General features: G+C 67.0%; 5 protein-coding genes across 5 annotated transcripts in view; 3 read left to right on the top strand and 2 right to left on the bottom strand.

The window, feature by feature from the left end:
- Positions 1-50: 50 nt before the first annotated feature.
- MNEG_4783 (hypothetical protein) lies at positions 51-3,842 on the bottom strand (the record flags this gene model as incomplete). Its single annotated transcript, XM_014046743.1, has 7 exons — positions 51-132; positions 306-481; positions 754-1,273; positions 1,615-1,886; positions 2,091-2,678; positions 2,917-3,558; positions 3,774-3,842. The coding sequence occupies 7 exons, from the start codon at positions 3,840-3,842 to the stop codon at positions 51-53; spliced, it is 2,349 nt and encodes a 782-aa protein (XP_013902197.1).
- Positions 3,843-4,304: 462 nt separating this feature from the next.
- Positions 4,305-7,056, top strand: MNEG_4782 (Serine/arginine repetitive matrix protein 1; the record flags this gene model as incomplete). The annotated part of the gene is made up of 6 exons (XM_014046742.1): positions 4,305-4,363; positions 4,516-4,606; positions 4,846-4,935; positions 5,310-5,495; positions 5,751-6,604; positions 6,804-7,056. The coding sequence occupies 6 exons, from the start codon at positions 4,305-4,307 to the stop codon at positions 7,054-7,056; spliced, it is 1,533 nt and encodes a 510-aa protein (XP_013902196.1).
- Positions 7,057-7,275: 219 nt separating this feature from the next.
- Positions 7,276-8,129, bottom strand: MNEG_4781 (hypothetical protein; the record flags this gene model as incomplete). Its single annotated transcript, XM_014046741.1, has 2 exons — positions 7,276-7,629; positions 7,908-8,129. 2 exons carry the CDS (start codon positions 8,127-8,129, stop codon positions 7,276-7,278), a joined length of 576 nt encoding a protein of 191 aa, XP_013902195.1.
- A 425-nt stretch (positions 8,130-8,554) lies between these two features.
- On the top strand, positions 8,555-10,000 carry MNEG_4780 (hypothetical protein; the record flags this gene model as incomplete). Its single annotated transcript, XM_014046740.1, has 4 exons — positions 8,555-8,694; positions 8,987-9,149; positions 9,744-9,808; positions 9,991-10,000. 4 exons carry the CDS (start codon positions 8,555-8,557, stop codon positions 9,998-10,000), a joined length of 378 nt encoding a protein of 125 aa, XP_013902194.1.
- A 617-nt stretch (positions 10,001-10,617) lies between these two features.
- Positions 10,618-15,317, top strand: part of MNEG_4779 (hypothetical protein) — a gene marked incomplete at both ends in the record, with an annotated part of 7,275 nt that continues 2,575 nt past the window's right edge. The window contains 9 exons of the mRNA XM_014046739.1: positions 10,618-10,669; positions 10,778-10,857; positions 11,076-11,187; positions 11,391-12,328; positions 12,515-12,898; positions 13,274-13,333; positions 13,526-13,732; positions 13,944-14,420; positions 14,722-15,162. Coding sequence (XP_013902193.1) covers positions 10,618-10,669; positions 10,778-10,857; positions 11,076-11,187; positions 11,391-12,328; positions 12,515-12,898; positions 13,274-13,333; positions 13,526-13,732; positions 13,944-14,420; positions 14,722-15,162 — 2,751 coding nt within the window. The remainder of the gene's footprint in view (positions 10,670-10,777; positions 10,858-11,075; positions 11,188-11,390; positions 12,329-12,514; positions 12,899-13,273; positions 13,334-13,525; positions 13,733-13,943; positions 14,421-14,721; positions 15,163-15,317) is intronic.

Raw genomic sequence — 15,317 nt, 5'->3', positions numbered from 1 at the left:
GCGCGCGCGTGCGTGCATGAGTGTGTGTATGTGTGCGCTGCATTGATGTGTCAGTGCGTGAGCCCGTATGTGCCGCTCCGTGGGCCCGCGTCGACCGTGAGTGACGACAACGCGCACGGGTCAGCGCGGGCGCTGTAGGTGCAAAGAGCGCGGCATGAACAAAGGAGCCGCACCCGCCTTGCAACAGGGCAGCCAACGCACGCTCATTTACCCCCACGCCCCGCGCGTCCCAAGCCGCAGCGCCCGTGCCAACGGCAGCTGGCCACCCGCGGCCCCCTCCTTCCCATGCGCGTGCGCACCCCCACCTGTACTGGTCGCGCGGCACGTACACCGCGTGCACCCAGCCAAAGTGCGCAAACACGCCCCTCACGTCGTCCGACGACACGGGCTTGCCGCGTGCGAGGCCGGCGACGTGCAGCTGCGTCGCAAACAGCTCCGGCACGGTGCGGGGGTAGCTCCACTCGGCGCGGCGGATCGTCAGCTGTGGGGGCACAGGGGGCGGGTGCGTGCGTGCGTGCGTGTGTGAAAGTAGGTGTGCGCGCGCATGTGCGTGTGCGAGGCTTGAAGTGCAAAAGGTGGGGTGTTTGATGAGATAGGGTGATTGCTAGTTCAACACCAGCGCTGCGTGTCGCGTCGGACAAGGGGCCGCGGGAAACAAAGAGGCAGGGACGATGCGGCCGCGCGCGAACGTTTATGGGGCCCCCTGCTTGATGCAGCGGCCCCGTCAGCGCCCCGCGCCGCGCACCCCCCCACCAGCTGCTCCGGCCCCGGCGGCGGCGCCAGCTTGGCGACCTCCTCCGCCACCACCTCGCGCAGCCGCCGCTCCCTCTCCCTGTCCTTCTCCTTCTGCGCGCGCTCCGCCTCCCGCTGCTTCTCCCGCGCCTCGCGCTCGCGCCGCGCGCGCTCCGCGTGCGTCTCGTGCCGCCCGGCCGCGGGGGACTTGGCCGGCGCGGGCGACTTGACAGGCGCCGCTGCAGCCGCTGGCACTGGCGCCGCGGCCGCTGCGGCCACGTCTCCGCCCTCCTTAACATCCTCGCCACCCTCTTTGGCCTCCTCTTTCTCGGCCCCCTCCTCGCCCTCCTTTGCCGCCGCCTCTGCCGCCTTTGCCTCGGCCTCCTCCTTCGCCTTGGCCTCCGCCGCCGCCTTCGCCTCCGCCTCGGCTTGGGCCTTTACCTCAGCCTCGGCAGCCGCCTTGGCAGCTGCCTCCGCCTTAGCCTTGGCCTCCTCTTCCTCTTCCTTCTTCTTCAATTCGTCGTGCAGCCGCTGGCGCAGGCTGCGGGAGGGTGCCGGGGTGACACAGAGGGTGCGGGGCCGACAGGGGTTGCGACGGCAGCGGCGTCAGCCGACGGGAGTGTGGCGGCGGCAGTGGTGTGGCGCGGCGGGCACCTCGAACACCAGATGGCTGCTCATGCGCCACCTTTGGGGTGGTGCCATGCCGGCCCGTGCCGCCGGCTTCCGCAAGGCCGGGTCATGAAATTGGTCTAGAGCTTCTCACCCAAAGCTGCACGAGTGCTTGTTGGGTAGCTTTTGGAAAGCCTCATTGTCAACTGCTGTGTCAACATCAAAACACACACACAAACACACACACACACACACACACGCACACGCACGCACCTGACCCTCTCATCGTAATACGCGTCCTCCAGAGCCCTCAGCCGCTTCCTCTCCGCATCATATCGCTCCTCCAGCGCCCGCAGCGCCGCCTTGGCGCCCGACGGCACCGCAAACTCAACAAACCCGTAGCCCTTGCTGCGGCCGGGCGCGCCGCTGCCGTCCTCGGCGGGCGCACGGACAACAAAGGCGCGGACGACGTCGCCATAGGCGGCCATCTCTGACAGCAGCGCGTCGTCGTCGTCGCTGGCCAGGTGGTTGACAAACAGCGAGACCTGGCGCGGGGCGGTTGAGGCGGTTACAAAGGCGGTTGAGTCCGCCGGACGGTTGGCTGGGGCAAGGGTTGGGTGCGCCGCGACGGATGGCGGCCGCGACATGCGTGCGCCACAGCCTCAAGACCGGCAGGCCCGCCGCCGCCCGCCCGTACAACCACCGCCGCGCTGGCCTGAGACCCAAGGCCCTGCGGCGCGCCCCCTCACCTGCGCCAGCGGTGCGTCGACGGCCACCTTCTCCCCGCGAACCTCCAGCTCCACGCCGCCCAGTACGCCCGCGTACTCGCGCGCCACGCGCCACGCGTCCCCGTCGGTCACCTCCTCCAGCGGCCCGGCCTTGCGGCGCGGGGACGTCGGCGTCGCATACACCTCGCCCGCCGCGTCGCCCTCGCGCGGGCCCTCCAGCTTCGAAGCATCGCCGCCCTCCTCGTCCTCACCCTTGCGCTTGCCGCCGCTCCCTGCGGCCGCGCCGCCCTCCCCGCCCTCCGCGCCGCCCTCCGCAGCTGCGGCGCCCTCCTCGGCGGCCGCTGCAGCCGCCGCCGCCGCGGCCGCGGCCTCGGCGGCCTCGGCGGCGCCGGCGAGCGGCGCGGCGCAGGCCGCCTCCACCGCCGGCTGCAGGTGGTAGGGCAACCCCTCGCTGTGCCACGGCAGCTCGGGCGCGACGAGGCGCACCCAGGCCGCGCGCTTGGCGGTCGCGCCGGCCGGCTCAACGTCCACGCGTGCCAGCGGCAGCCCCGCGGCCTGCAGCGCGGCGGTCACCTCGCCGTCCGTCGCCTCGGCGGGGATGGGGCTCACCTGGAAGGGGCGGCAGGCAGCGGCGCGCGTGGCCAGGGGGCACAGAGTCGGCCACCGTTAGCAGCAGGGCAGCGAGCACGGGCGGCCGCTGCTCGCAGGGGGCGGCTTCAACCGGCAGCTCAAGGACAGCTGATGTGAGCGCATGTCAGGCAGGGTGTTTATGTGTGTGTGTGTGTGTGTGTGTGTGTGTGTGTGGGCGGGGGGGACACAGTTACTGCGCTTCGCATGCGCCACTCACCTTGAGCAGCGGCTGCGGGATCCAAGCCTGCGGGATCTCCATGCGCTGCCACTCCGCAGCGCGCCCCAGCGGCAGCGACGGCGGCTTGGGCAGCTCCGCCCGCGGCCCCTTGGGCCGGCCCGACGGCGACCGCTCGCGCTCGCGCTGGCGCGCGCGCTCGCGTTCGCGCTCCCGCTCGCGCTGCTTGGCGGCCTCCGCCTTGGCGGCGGCCTCCGCCGCAGCCTCGGCGGCGGCTGCGGCCGCGGCAGTGGGTGAGAGGGCCTCCTCGCCTTTGGCGGCGTCGGCCGTGTCGCCCGCATCCGCCTGCTGCGGCCCGGCATCGCCCTCCTGCTCTTGCTGCTGCTGTTGGTCCTGCTGGACCTCTTCGTGCGGCTGCCCGCTTCCATCGCCGTCGTCGGCGGCCGGCCCCTCCTGTTGCTCGGCTTCGGCCATCGGCGCGTCGCCGCCTTCCTCTCCCTGCTGCTGCTGTTGCTCCTGCTGCTGGCCGTCGGCGCCCTCGTCAGCGCCTGCATCAGCGCTTGCCTCGCCGGCAGGGCCGGCATCGCCGTTGGAAGCCGGCTCACCCTCGCCAGCACCGCCGTCGCCCGCCGCTTCGGCATCAAGTGCGCCCTGCAGCCTCTCTATCAGCTCAGCTTTTAGGCCCTGCCGTGTGTTGAGGTGGCAGGGAGCCGCCGCGCGTCCGCAGCAACCGCTGTGAGGGCGGTGTTGCCGCTTGTACGCACGCACCCTGCTGCTTCGTCCAAGCACCCTGCACTCACGTGACCTCCAAGATCGTACCACCGTTTTCTAGTCCCTGCTGCTGCCTGGCTCGCGGCCCCGGCTGTCCCACAACCCCGAAAGCACCCGCCGGCCCTCACCGTCTGCTCCAGCCCGCGCTCCTTGAGCTCATTCTTCAGCTGAGCCACTGTCAGCTTAGCGGGGTTCATTGTGCCTGGTTGCCTCCTACGCCTAGCGACGGCGGTGTGGTGCCCAGATCAAGGTACTAGAGGTCAGCTGAAGCAGCCAAGCGACGGATGGAGGCTTATGAATCGCCGCTCCTTCCCACTGAGGAGCGCTGCGAGGCAGGTCACGGGCTCAACCACAAGCAACCGAGTTGATGCACGGTGCCTGCAGCACTGCTGTATCCGAGGCGTAACACGTACACGTATATGTTTGCTGCGGTGAGACTTTTCTTAACCACGTTACTTCTTTTCGTTCGGGCGGTGACCCGGACGCTGATCTGACATCGTTCAGACCGTCCGCGCTGCGCCTGCCTCTCCATCCTTGTCAGCGTATTTCTGACTCTTATCAAGCCCGTTGGTGACTGCAAGGCCGCCAGTCCTCCACCAGGCGCTGCATAGGTCCCCCATTGCAGCGGGCGTGCGCCCACGCTGCCTCTGGGCGGGGAAATGGCTGGTCTTGGTGGCTTCAGAGGCATCAGCCTCGAGCAGGATGCCCGCTTCTCCAAGTAGGTGCTGTAGCTCATGTTCATTGCGTCCCTTGTTGCCAACATAGGGGCTGCAGGTGTTTTGGCAGGGCCACTGCCCGCAACAGCAGCAGAAGCTTTGTCCTGATCCGCCTGCCCCCCCTTCCCCCCCGTGTTTTGCTCCTGGCCTGTAGCAAGCAGAAGAAGGCGCTCAAGCAGATGAAGTTCCCGGCTGAGCTCTCTCTGTCGGTGAACTACGACCGCGTCAACTGGCCCGTGATGAAGGTGCGGGCGCAGCCAGGACGCACTGGAACCATCGCTGCTGCATCCGTGACGCGTTCGCGCTCTGCGCCGCGCACCCACCGACAGCATCACCAGTCCGCGGTGCGGCCATCGCGCACCTCTGCTCAGCCCCGGGCTCTTGCGGCCGGCCCATTCAGGGGGCCTGTTGCAAGGGCCGCTCATGTTTCATCCGTCGTTGACCCTGTCAGCATTGCCCACACTCGACTCGACTCGCGCCCCAGGAGTGGATCGCCAAGCGGGTGACGGAGCTGCTGGGCATTGAGGAGGAGTTGCTGATTGGGACTATTCACAACTACCTCATCGACGAAAGGGTGAGGGGAAGACCAGCAGGGGGGACACTGAGGAGGGCCGAGGCATAGGAGAGCTTGCGTCAAGGAGGATAGAGGCGCGTCAGGGAGGGAGCCGGGCAGGCAGCCACAGGAATGGTTGGGGCAAGGCATGTACCCGGAGGCCTGCTGCTGCACCACGGCTTGCAGCTTGCTTAGCCGCCTCTAGGAGTGATGGGCGAACGCTGTTGCACCTCCTTGCTGCCACCTGCCGGGCCCTGTCCTCAGCCTCCCGCTGCCCACTGACGGCACCCCCTTCCGCCCCACCCACCAGTCGCGCCCTGCCCCCCTTCCCGCGCCGCCGCACCCCCCCTCCCGCGGCGCCCTCCGCCCCCTCGTCGGGGCCGCCGGCCCGCCAGATGGACCCGAAGCTTCTTCACGTGCAGCTGCAGCCGTGCCTTGAGAAGAACACGGGCCTCTTCATGAAGGAGCTGTGGTCGCTGCTGCACAGCGCCAGCAACAACGAGGCCGGCGTGCCGCAGCAGCTGCTGGACGCCAAGGCGGAGGAGCTCAGGGTTAAGAGGGAGGCGGAGGCGGAGATACAGGTCAGCGGGGTGCGGCCGGCTGGCCGGGTGGGAGGATTTCGTCGGTGTGGCGGGCCCTTTGTGCGTAGGTTGGGGTGGGTTTGTGGTGTCAGGCGGGAGGGGCATCTCAGTCAAATGCAGTGCTCATGTGGGTTATCTCAAGCCATGGACGCGCCGCAGTCGTCTGCAAAACGCGAGGGGGGAAGTGCGTCCCTGGCGGGCCGCTAGCACCGACCCAACCAAGACTTGAGGCTCGGCGCGTCGCCCCCCGCGCAGGAGACGATCCGTCGCAAGCGCGAGGAGGCGGAGAGGGAGCGCGCCGCCTTGCTCGCCGCGCAGGCCGCGGTGCTTGCTGCCTCCTACCCGCCTCCGCCCGCGCTGTCGGCCGCGCCGCGCGCGGCGGGGCGCGGCAGCCGGTGGGACCGCGACAAAGGGGAGACGCTCCCGGGGCCGCCGCCGGGCCCGCCGCCGGCGGGCGGTGAGGAGCCGAATGCAACGACTGCGGCGGTGGAGGAGGCACGGGACCGCGGCCGCGGCCTCGCCCGCGGTGACGAGACGCGCAGCAGGGGCAGGAGCCGCAGCAGGAGCAGGAGCAGGGGCCGCGGCGGCCGCGACCGCGACCGCGACCGCGAGCGGGACCGCGAGGGGCCGAGGTCTGATAGGGGCAAGAAGCGGAGCCGCAGCCGCAGCCGCAGCGGCGAGCGGCGGCGGCGGCGCAGCCGCAGCGGCGACCGGCGGCGCGACAGGGAGCGCGCCCGCAGCGGCAGCCGCGGCAGGGACAGGAGGGGCGGCAGCAGGGAGCGGGCGCGCAGGGAGCCGGAGGGGTCGCGTGGGGAGGAGCGGCAGGGGCGCGATGAGCGCGGGGCGGAGGAGCGGCCGCAGAGGGAGGAGCGCTCCCGCAAGGAGGGGCGGTCGCGCAAGGAGGAGCGCGGCAAGGAGCACAAGCGCTCCAGGGAGGAACGCAAGTCCAAAAAGGAGCGCCGCCGTAGCCGCAGCCGCAGCCGCAGCCGCAACCGCAGCCAAAGCCAAAGCCGCTCCCCAGCCAGGAGCCCGGCCGGCCGCGACAAGGACAGGGGGGCCAGCCCCAAGCGCAGGGCGTCTCTCAGCCCCAGGCCGGAGGCCGAGGGCAGGTGTGCGAGGGGCAACTGGCGGGTTCTGGCGGGAGCTGCTTGCCGTATGACTTTTAGCGGCGTGGCGCGCCTCGGTGATGCAAGCGCCAGCGGGTATGAGTTGCGCTTGCCCCGCCGGCTTCTGAGCATAAATTTCGGCCGGGTCCACTGCCAGTACACAACCCTTGCGCTGCTTTTGTGGCCCCCTTCCACGTTTCAGGCGGCGCTCGTCCAGCGCTGGGCGCGACGACGACGCTGGCGCCAAGGGCGACTCGAAGCAGAAGGAGGAGCGGCACGAGGCTGGCGCAGAGGCGGAGGCGCGGCTGGAGGAGGGCGTGGAGGCGGCAGAGAACGGGGAGGGCGGCGCCACTGAGCATGAGGCCAAGGGCTCTGGCGAGGGCGGCGCTGTCGGGCGTCCCCGCGACGGCCGCGGAGATGGCGGCGGCGGCAGCGACAAGGGAGACGGCGAGTGAACGGGAAGGGGGCATGCGTTTGTGCGGGCTGCCAGCATGGGTGGAGCCTTTCGCGCTGGCTGCATTGCGTCGCGTAATACATCACCACCTTGAGTCCTGGAAGCATTACCATGTATGATGTCTGGTACTAGTCTGGTCCTGTTGCATTCGACAGCTGTATGCAGAGAGTGCGTCTTGCAGCACTGCTTTGACAGATTCAAAGGGTTTCTTTTTGCAGCCTTATCCAACCGCCGCCGCGCGCGGTGTCCCGCCGTCAGTGCCAACGTCAGGTGCAGCTTGCTGCTGTTGTGGTGACGGTTCTGGCTGCTGTTGCAACGCTGCCTCCTGCTGCTGCTGCTGCTGCTGCTGCTGCTGCTGCTGCTGCTGCTGCTGCCAGCCCTCGCCGCTAGCCGCTCCCTCCTGCCCCCCAGCCGCCACGTGCAGCTGCCCCTGGCCCGCCGCACCGCCCTTGCGCCGTGGGGGCGGCTTCTCCTCGTTCGGCATCGCGAAACCAACGCGCCGCGCAGTGGCCTCCACCATGCGCTTGTTGCGCTCGTCTCCGTCCAGGCCCAGGTTATAGCTCCTCAGTAGCTCCTGAGTGGCGATGAGAGGGGGGTGCCCAGACGTGTGCGTGTTCAGGGCAGGGCATCGGTGGGGGGCAGGTCGACCAGAAAGCCCTGCGGCAGTAGCAGCACTCATGGCGTGCTGCCGCGGGGCCTACACTGGAGTAGAGGCCGTTTCTGGTACAGCACCAATCTCTTCAGTTCGTCAAGCAAGCAATGTGGCATATCGCGCCTGGACGTCATCGGCGCTCCCCAACGGCAGCCAACATGTGCGGCTGCGGCCAGGACGCCTGCCCATGTGCTACCCACCCGGTGGTGGTGTATGTTGTCAATGAGCTCAGCATAGTCCCTTGCCAGCTGCAACCCCTGCTGCACCTCTGCCGGGTTGCGCTGCGCTTTCGCCCCGCCGCGCCGGAACTCGCGGAGAGCATAGTCGCGCCATTGTGTGTTCCCGGCGACGCGCGTCAGGCGCGCGTCGATGGCGCGCAGCAGGCGGCGGAGCGCTGCACGGGCCTCTGCGGCGGCCGCCATCGGCAAGTTGAGGTTAAGTGTGATCACTTTCGTCCTTTTCTGATGCAGGCGGCAGGTGATACTTGTGAAGACTAGAGATCACGGGTGCCAAAACCTAGGTGAAGCTGTATCATTTTACAAGCAAACGAGTGGTTGTGAATAACAAAATGCGACTGCCCGCGTATGCGTGAAGGTGCTGTCGTTGAAAGTGATGAACGTGTGCTGCTTGTGCTGAGGTCAGTACGGTAATACACATCGAGCACAGTGGTTTCGATCGTACAAGTCTAAAACTCGCATCAACGCTGCCATCATCCGACCTTGCACACGCGGCCTTGATCATTGTGCCCTCAGATCACCGCAGCGGGGCACACATAGGCCTGGTGTCAGCAACTGATTGGCGAGGAACGGCAGCAGGGCAGCGGCGACAGCGGCCGCTAAGCGGCAGCATGGCACACATCCTTCGCAGGTTGGGCGAGGCGGCGCTGCGTGTGCGCAAGGTTGGCACGAATGCCAACATTTGGCTGCCGCCCATCGTGTCACGCCGCAAGGCGATGGAAGTCCGGCACCAGTGGCTGGCGGAGGGCAAGTGAGTATCGAGAGGCCCAGCGTGCAGAGCCCAGGCCATGCCTTTCGCAGTCATGGCTTGCAAGATGCGCCACTGCCCGCACCCCGCTTCCTGTAGCCATAGGTGGGGCATAGGGGTCGCGAGAGTCCAGCAGATGGCATCAATACGATGCTACTGCTGCAACTCAATCCTGCCCCCGCAACCGCGCAGCTCATATGGACGGCTGGTTCGCGCCCCTTTCACAGCCGACTCTCACCCCTTCGCCCGCCTCACGCACAACAACATACACAACGTCACACGCATGCACACAAAGGGACTGGCCATACGAGCACATCGTCCCAGGCATACCTAAGAATGACCTGCCGTACCGAGACGGCCGCCAGAAGGGCCACAAGCGCGAGGTGGAGCGGCGCGACAGGCAGGCGCGCATCAAGGACGCCATGGCCAAGATGCCGCAGCTCATAGCGGAGTACAGGGTGAGCCGACAGGCCGACAGGCCGGCAGCGGCAGCTGCAGGCTGGCTGCTCACGCTGTGCATGTCGGGTTGCACTGCTGCAGCGGCGGTGGCAGTGGCGGCGGGGCTTGCTGAGCCCAGCCATGAGCGTGAAGCGATACACGCTCATTGATGATGTGTGTGATTACACTTCGCAAGGAAATACTGTTTTTTCCAGGGGTTTGCCCGCCTCCTCGCCACTTTCAGGTGGCTTTGCAGGGTGCACCCCTGTGCCTGCCCCATCAACCCCCACCTATCGCCGCCCACCGCACGCGCCCTTGCAGGCCTCCCGGAAAATCCCATGGGCCGACGTGAGCCGCAAGGGGGCGCCCTGGGCACGACGCGGCAGGGCACGGCGCCGTGGCAGGCGGCTGCCATCTGTTTGCGGCCCATGGCGTGACGAGGCAGCTGCCCGTGTGCCTTGCAGCGCGGCTGCTGGTCCCCTCGGGCCCGGCCTCGCGAGGCATGCGGCGGCCCAGGCATCCGCGTGCCTGCCATCCCTGTCTGTGCCTGCGCACTCCCTGTCGCGCTCCGAGTCGCCTCACGTGAATCACCCTCGCGGCCCCTCCTTATGCAGGTTGCGCCCGTTGACAAGCTGTTGATGACGCAGCGCCAGATCAGGGAGAAGTATGTCCTGAGAAAGTGAGTTGGCTTTAAAGCTCTGACAGACCTTGATCGACCACTTGGCCCCGCTCCATATGCTCCGCTCCGGTTCGCTCACCCCTGGATTCTGTCTGGCCTTGACGCCAGCTTGCTGCAGCGCCGGCTGAGAACGCTTGTTTCTGGTGGTCACTGCAACACTCCGACGTTGCTACGCCCCGCAGGCTCAAGTAATCGTGTGCCGTGCGGCCTGCAAGGCTTTGCTGTGTTGGAGAGAGTCAATCGTTTTCCTTGTTTCATCCCTTTTTTCTGGAGTCTTTGGGCAGCAAGCCAGATGCATGTTGAAACTCATGGCTACTGAGGAGCCTGAGACGATGTGCGGCAAGTCGGCAGGCCCAAAGGGGTACAATGAGAGGGGAGCTGACAAAAGAACGTGCCTCATGGTTTCCATCGATCACCCCCCCCCCCGACGCCGCGCCGGGCACGCAAGCAGATGGAGTAAATTGGCGTGCATCGTTTGAGGGCGCGCACATGCAGTAGCAGCGTGCATGACGATGGTGTGGCAGGCGCGCGCTTGCTGCATGGCGCGCTGCCGGCAGGAGACAGTAAAACGGCAGCTGCTCTGCAACATCCTGGCAACCATAGGCATGCCACCCGGCTGTGTTTGAGCTTGCTAGCTGATCGTGATCAGTGCATTTGCTCATTCTTATGCGCGAATATCGCGGCATACTAGACCAGGACCGCTCGTCGAGCATCTTCGCTCGCCACTTGGGCACGTTTGGCACGGGGAGTAGGCACCAGCACTCATTACTGATAGAGGATACACATCTGGTGGTGAACTTGGCACAGACATGGGGCGCAAAGCCCCTCCGGGGCGCGCGCTGGCCCTGTTGGTACTCGTCGGTGAGTCAGGCCGCGGGGTTTTGGCAATCCGCTTGCACACAAAATCTTGAATTACTTGACAAAACTGATCAAATCCATTCACACGTCGTTCTGGCCGCCGTGGAACAGCGGCGCTGTGCTGCGAGGGGCACGCAGAGAGCACGTGGGGCAAGTTCAAGCTCAGCGGCCTGGCCGGCAAATTGGCTGAAGTGAGCTGTGGTGGAGGGATTTATAGACATCGGCATGCACTCATGCGGAAGCTCGCTGGGTCATGAGCGGCATGCGCCGCTGCAGGTCTCGATAAGGGCGTTTGTGACTACTTGCTGTCAACGTGCGTCGGCCAATCTGGGGGTAGGGCAAAGCACTTCCAAATCCTGCCAGTCTTAGTCGCGGTCACTGTACAACATTCGACTATGCTGTCCTGCAGATATCCAAGACCTTCAATTCGTCGATCTCTGGCATCCAGGCGTGCCAGGCCGCCGAGATCAGCCTGTCGCAGGCCCGGCTGACGCTGACGGCGGCATCGGGCGAAGTCTGGAGTGAGTCGCTGGCACGCAGACGGTCAGCCAGCGGCCCAGGACCCTTGCAGCAGGAGGGAAATTATAAATTGTTTGCGGTACCATCACACCTGGCGGAGCCGCTGTGCAGCCGCTCGTGCACAAACCGCTGCCTTGCAAGTAATCAGAGGCCCGCCGCACCCTTGAACCTGCACCACCGCACATTTTCGCCTGCGACCCTGCAGAGAGGCAGGCCGAGCTGGCCGCGTCCCGCATGAAGGTCGACTTCACCCGCGCCGACGTGGTGTCCGCCCAGAAGGCCGCCGCCAGCGCGGCGGCCGCGAAGCAGAAGGTCCAGCTGCGCCTGAGCGGCGCGACCAGCAGCCGGCTGCAGGCCGCGCAGGCGCTGGAGGCGGCCGCCGAGCAGCTGGACGACCTCAGGGCCGCCGCCAAGGCCGCGAACGACACGCTGGGCGCGCTTACGGCCGAGGCCGACGCGGCGGGCAAGAGCCTCGAGAGCGCGCGCGCCGCGTCGGACACCGCGGCCAGGCAGCTGTCGAGCCTCGAGAAGGCGCTGGCCGTACAGCACGCGCAGCTGTCGCTCGCGCGGTCGCGCGAGGCGACGCTGCGCGCGGAGGTCGCGCTCGCCAACAGCACCAGCGTCGCCGCGCACCGGGCGCTGTCGTCGGCCAAAGCGCGGCTCGCGGCGGCGCAGCAGGCGCTGGACGGCGCGGTTGCGCAGAAGGCGGCTGCGGACAAAGCGCTCGAGGCGGCCAAGGAGGCCGCGGCGCTTGGGGCCGGGGCCGCCAAAGCCGCACGCGCCGCGTCCAAGGCGGCGAACGCGAAACTGGCGGCCGCGGAGCAGGCGCTGGCCACCGCGCGCGCCAAGTCGGCGGGGTCGGACATCGACCTCGCCGCCGCGCGGCGCGCCGCCGCAGACCTCGGGAACCTCGTCGCCACGGGCGCCCACCAGGTTGAGCAGGCCAAGTACACAATCCAAGGTATGCAGGGAACCTACTCTGCGGCGCGCGACGCGGCGGCCGCCGCGGGGCTGGTGGTGCAGCGCGAGCAGGCGGCACTCTCGGCGGCGGAGGCGGCTCTCAAGCATGCGCAGGGCGCGGCCAAGGGGTCTGCCATGCTGGCGGCAAGCGCGGGCATCAAGGCGGCGAAGGCGAAGCTCACGGTGGGCGCGGTGGTGTTGATCGGGATTCAGAGCTGTGTGCTGCATAGGAGATGCTGAGACTGCAGGCATGTGTGGCCTGAGTGGCCGTCCAAGGGCGCCTGCTGCCCGAGGTGCCACGCCGCATACCTGTGCCGGAGTCTTATGAGCCCACAAACTTCTGGCACATATGCGCGTACACACCCGCAGGCTGCGCAGAAGACACTCAACGAGACACGCGCTGCTGAGGCCGCCGCCAATGCGACGCTGGCGGCAGCCGCGGCGACCCTCTCAGAGAAGCGCGCCGAGGTGCTGGGCGCGCCCGCCAAGCTTGCGGCGGCCGAGCAGCTGGTGGAGCGCCTGACCGGCGGCGGCGGCTTCGCGGAAGGCGTGCAGGCGCTGCAGCAGCGGGTCAACAACCTGACGGCCGAGGCGCAGGCGGCGCTGCAGGCGGTGAGGGCGGCGGACCAGAAGGTTGTGGAGGCGGACAACGCGGCGGCGGCGGCAGAGGCGGCGTGGAACGCGGCGGAGGACGCGGTGGACGCGGCGCTGGGGTCTGCTGACTCTGAGGGAGTGGACGCCCAGCTCAAGCAGGTGCGGCGCCTTGGGGGCCCACGGGGCCGGGGGTGCAGGGGGGCTTGGGTTGTGGAGACGTCGCGCGGGAGGAGGGCTGTGCTTGTAGCTCTGCAGTGGCTTGTGTAGAGGATGGAGGCGTCGCTGCAGGCCTGTTTTAGGTGACCCGGCAGCTCGGCATGTCCAGTGATGCCTTCCGGGATGGGAGTGCAAGTGTTGCGCTAGCGAGCCGTTGTGCTTGCGGCCTGGCCCGTTGTGCAGGACACACGTGAACAGCACGTGTGTGTTCGCTGACGAAGGAAAGCATATAATCCATGCCCTTATGTTGTACGCATTGATCATGCTGCAAACTCCCTGCTGACATGGATGTGACTGTATGGTGACGTCATCATCCAGCTGGCCAAGATGGCAGAGTTTGTGACCAATGACAATGTGCCTGAATCGGTCGCCAGTCAGGTGAGCAATTGATTTTGATATATGCGTATTGAGTGCACAGCAACATGTTCACTTCTGCACGTCCTGTAGTGAGACGCACCACCAATCACACAAGCCTATATGGGAGACTCCGGCGCAGCCTGCAGACTGGTCGGCGCAAAATGGCGCGAGTGGCACCGAGCCGGCAACCGCCCACATCAATTTACATCGCAGTCGATCGCGGCCAAGGAAGCCATCCGCAAGGCGGCCCTGGAGGTGTACTTTGCCAAGAACCAGGTGGACGCCTCCCAGAAGGAGCGCGATGCTGCTGCGCTGCTGGCCAGCCAGCGCGCGGCGGCGGTCGAGACGCTTCAGGCGCAGTACCAGGAGCTGCTGGCCGCGGTGGCGCGCGCCAACCAGAAAGTGCTGCAGCTTGGGCAGGTGGGCCTGCCCTGTTGAGGGAGAGGACACATGGGGAAACGGCATCCAGTGGCAGCAGGGTTTTTGAGGTGGCTTGGACTCTGAAGTGGCCTTGTGTGAGCCGGCAGGTCTAGCAGAGCAGTAGACGAGGCGGGTGGAGTTGTTGGCAGGGCTTGTGTGCAAACCTATTTCCCGGTGGATTTTGCACATCCCCTCAAACATGCGGTCGCAGGACGTCGTCACCGCAAAGAACAGCCTGTCGCTCGCCGGCGCCGCGCTGTCGCTGCAGCGCAGCGCCGCCTACGCGCTCCAGGGGCAGCTCAACAGCAGCATGGCCGCCACGGCCGCCGCCACGAGCGTGGAGGACGAGGCGCGCGCCAAGGTCCAGGCCGCGGAGGACGCGGTCGCGGCGTTGGTCAAGGTCGAGCTGGAGAAGAAGTCGCTGCTGGATCAGATCACGGACCTCGGCAACAAGACGCGCGCGTCCGGCGACAAGGATAAGCAGATGGTGCTGATCGATGAGGCGATCATAGAGGCGAAAGCGGACTTTGAAATGGCGTCCCGCAGGGTGGCCGACGCCGAGGCGCTCAAGGCGGTCGCGGAGGCGGGGCTACGCAAGGTGGCGCTGGTGCAGGACTTTGCGGAGGCGAAGATGGGGGGCATCAAGATGATCCTCAACCTCGCCCTCAACGAGACTGATGCACTCCAGGTATACGGTCGACAAATGAGCCTGGGGGCCCAAGGGGCGGCGCGGGGACGGTGATTCCTGCAGGGGCCAGCACGTGCGAGTCAGGGGTTTGCTGATTGAGCTGGCGCGCTGGGCGGGTGACGCGTCCGCAGGGCAAATTGAGAGGCAGATTAAATGTCCAACATATATCCAGGAGGTGGGCGGGCCAGCATTCCAGCCTACCCGCACGCTCCCCTCATCCACCATTCCCATCACTTAATCACATAAGCCATCCAACAACTTCCCCCCCAACAAAAACCACCGCCACCACGCCCACCAACAGGCCAAGTACAAGCATCAGAAGGAGGCAATCCTGGCCGCCGAGGCCAATGCCACCGCCGCCAGCAGCGAGGTCAAGCGGCTGCAGGCCGAGGCCGCGCACAAGCAGGAGCTGGCCACCTCGGCCACCACCAGCTACCAGACCGCGGTCAACTCTGCCCTCAAGACGCTCGGCGCGGCGCCGCCGGGCACGGAGGCGGCCGCGGCCGCGGGCGGGCAGGTCGTGCCCGAGGGGGTGGTGGCGCTGGTGCAGCAGGTGGCCAAGGCGATCCCTCAACTGAAGAACCTCACGATCGTGAGGGAGAAGCTGCAGGCGGGCGCGGACGCGGCGGCGGCCACGGCGGCCGAGGTGCAGGCGTCGCTGCAGAAGGCGCTGGGTTCCCTGGGCAAAGACAAGCCGGGGGTGGTGGTCGCGCAGGTCAAGGCTGAGCTGGCGTTTAAGCAGGTGGGTGTGATGCTGCGATGTGTGTTTGTGATGGCGCAATGTGTGTGTGTGTGATGCTGTTATGTGTATGTGTGCGTGCGTGTGTTGGGTGCCTGGCGATTGTTGGGGTTGTTACTGGCAGGAGGCGTGCTCAAGCATCCGACCGTGGCGGGGGG

The sequence above is a fragment of the Monoraphidium neglectum genome (assembly GCF_000611645.1).
Source record: "Monoraphidium neglectum strain SAG 48.87 unplaced genomic scaffold scaffold00680, whole genome shotgun sequence".
Taxonomy (NCBI): Eukaryota; Viridiplantae; Chlorophyta; class Chlorophyceae; order Sphaeropleales; family Selenastraceae; genus Monoraphidium; species Monoraphidium neglectum.
This window is presented reverse-complemented; position numbering and strand designations above follow the sequence as displayed.